Consider the following 2,863-nt stretch of genomic DNA (forward strand, 5'->3'; position numbering starts at 1 on the left):
ATATATATATATATATGTATATATACGTATAAGTATATACTATATAGATGAATATATATATATATATATACGTATAAATATATATTATATATATACATATATATATATATATCTATTATATATATAAAAAGTGTTATTAGTGTTACAGTGTGTCTGGATGATTGAAGTGGGGACGACGAATTTATTGTTGCGAATATCAGCAGACACGGCAAATCCTTCAGCATAGCCAAGACAGAAAGCGTAGTTAGTTGAGGTGTATGCGCAGCTCAAAGGGCTTCTAAACAAAGCAGCAAAAGTATTAGGTGTTGCTCCTTTAAAGCTGCATGCAAATTGCTGCTGTGGTGCTGCTGCTGCTGCAGCACAAACAGCAGCAAATAAACAAAAAGGAAAACAAAAATAATTAATAAAATATATATACACAAATTAAATAAAAGATATTCACAGAATAATTACATTAAACAACAACAAAATAAACAGACAAATAAACAAATAATTAAACATAAATAAATAAATAAATAAATAATTAAACATAAATAAATAAATAAGTAAATGAATAAACAACACAAACAAAAACAAAAGTCCTCTTAAGAAACCTGAAGCTACATTTTAATTCTAACTGCATGTTGCTACTGCTGCTGCTGTTGCTGCTACTGCTGTTGCTGCTATTGCTGCTGCTGCTGCTGTTGCTGCTATTCCTGCTGCTGCTGCTGCTGCTGCACCTCTAAGATCAAATCCCTGAATGGTGTTGTCTATGCATGCAACGAGTAGAGATCCTCCGGCAGCAGAAGCAAGGCCCCAGAATGTGGGGCGTCTGCATGCATCTGCTGCTGTTGCTGCTGCTGTTGCTGCTGTTGCTGCTGCTGTTGCTGCTGTTGCTGCTGCTGTTGCTGCTGTTGCTGCTGCAGCATTAGACTTTGGGGTGTATCTCCACAGGCATTTCATTTGCTGCGCATCCCACACTTTGAGGGTATTGCTGCATGCACTAACGAGCAGCAGCTGCTGCTGTTGCTGCTGCTGCTCCTGCTGCTGCTGCTGTAGGAAGCAGAGTCTTTCTATGGGTTGTTTGTGTGCATTAGAGACAGCAGCAAAAGCAACATGATGCTTCTCTGTCTCTTTTTGTCTCCGTTGCTTCTTCTGTCTCCTTTCTCCTCCCGCACAACCCCCATCGCATGCGCACACAGGCAATGGAGCTGCTGCTGCTGCTGCTGCTGCTGCTGCTGCTGCTGCTGCTGCAGCAAACTGTCTCTCCTCCCCATACGTGCTGCTGCGGCACTTACGGTGTACGTACACCTCATAGCAGCAATTCAGTCGCTGGTTTTCACTGTCTTCACGCAAATCCTGCTGCTCGTGCTGCTGCTGCTGCTGCTGTTCCTCCTGTTGCTGCTGCTGCTGTTGTTGCTGCAGCTGCTGCTGTTGTTGTTGCTGCTGCTGCTGAAGTGTAAGCACTTCTTTGTGCTCCATCGCTTGCTGTTCTTCTGGTTGCTGCTGTTGCTGCTGTTGTTGCTGTTCTTGTTGTTGCTGCTTCTGCTGCTGCTGTTGTTGCTGCTGTTGCTGCTGCTGTTGCTGCGGTTCTTCAGGATCGCAGTCGCCCCGCTGCTGCAGCAAAGGGGTTTGGTGCAGCAGTTGCTGTTCTTGCATGCACTGCAGCGCGGTCCTCTGTTGCTGCTGCAGGTCTTGCTGCTGCTGTTGCTGCCGCTGCTCCTGTTGCTGCTGCTGCTGCTGCTGGTGCGGCAACGCCGACTGCTGCAGCGGACCAACAAGGGTCTGCTGCTGCATTTGCTGCTGCTGACTTTGCTGCTGCTTCTGCTGCTGCTGCTGCGGAGTCGAGGCAATTTGCTGCTGCAGCAAAAGTTCTTGACTTTGCTGCAGCAGCAGACGGGCCTCCTCCAGCTGCAGCAGCTGCTGCTGTCTCTCTGTCTCCATCAGGTCATCTGCTGCTTCCTCGAAGCAGCAGGAAGCCTGCAGCAAACCCCACAGGAGCAGCAGCAGCAGCACCAGTAACAGCAGCAACAGGTGAGACTTCAGCTGCAGCAACAGCAATCCAGGAAGGACCGACAGCAGCAGCAGCAGCAGCAGCGAGAGCAACAACGCAAGCAACATCTTGTTGCTAACCTGACTGCGCTGTAGCTTTGCTGCCTTTTCTGTCTCCTCTTCGCCTTCTGCTGCTGCTGCTGCTGCTGCTTCTACTCTTGCTTCTGCTGCTGCTGCACCTCCTGCAGCAGCAGCAGAGGATGCTGCAGCAGCAGACCAAGAGACAGCAGAAGCAAGTCAAAAAGTGCTGCGCCCGCAGCAGCAGCAGCAGCAGTAGCAACGGCAAGAGCAGCAGCAGCAGCAGCAGAAGAAGCAGCTGCAGCAGCAATCCATACACAGGGAGAGCTGAAAGAAGAGACAAAAAAGAAAAGCTGCAGCAAACAGCAGCAGACAGCAGCATTTGCTTCTCACTGTCTCCATCTGCTTGGCCCTCATCCCGCCGGTGCTGTTGCTGCTGCTGCTGTTGCTGCTGCTGCTGCTGCTGCTTCTGTAGCTGCTCCTCAAGAAAAGCCACTGTACGCCGGAGGCTCGATGTCTCCTCTTCAAGTCGCTGCAGCAGCAGCAACAGCAGCAACAGCAGCAGCATCAACATTAGAAAGGACAGCAGGAGCAACAGAAGCAGCAACAGCAGAAACAGCAACAGCAGTAGCAGCCGAAAAGGAGACAGCATAAGACAAAAGGAGACAGCACAGCAGCAAGGCATCTGCTCCAATCAGTTCAAAGCAAACGGTAGCCAGCCTCAGCAGCAGCAGCAAGAGCAGCAGCAGAAGCAGCAGCAGCAGCAGGAACAGCAGCAGCAGCAGCAGGAACAGCAGCAGCAGCAGCAGGAACA

General features: G+C 49.3%; 1 protein-coding gene across 1 annotated transcript; it reads right to left on the reverse strand.

The window, feature by feature from the left end:
- Positions 1–612: 612 nt before the first annotated feature.
- Positions 613–2,623, reverse strand: EAH_00060630 (hypothetical protein, conserved; the record flags this gene model as incomplete). The annotated part of the gene is made up of 3 exons (XM_013393433.1): positions 613–1,959; positions 2,113–2,234; positions 2,443–2,623. 3 exons carry the CDS (start codon positions 2,621–2,623, stop codon positions 613–615), a joined length of 1,650 nt encoding a protein of 549 aa, XP_013248887.1.
- Positions 2,624–2,863: the final 240 nt, after the last annotated feature.

This window comes from Eimeria acervulina, genomic scaffold (assembly GCF_000499425.1).
Source record: "Eimeria acervulina Houghton genomic scaffold, Eah_scaff1522, whole genome shotgun sequence".
NCBI lineage: Eukaryota > Apicomplexa > Conoidasida > Eucoccidiorida > Eimeriidae > Eimeria > Eimeria acervulina.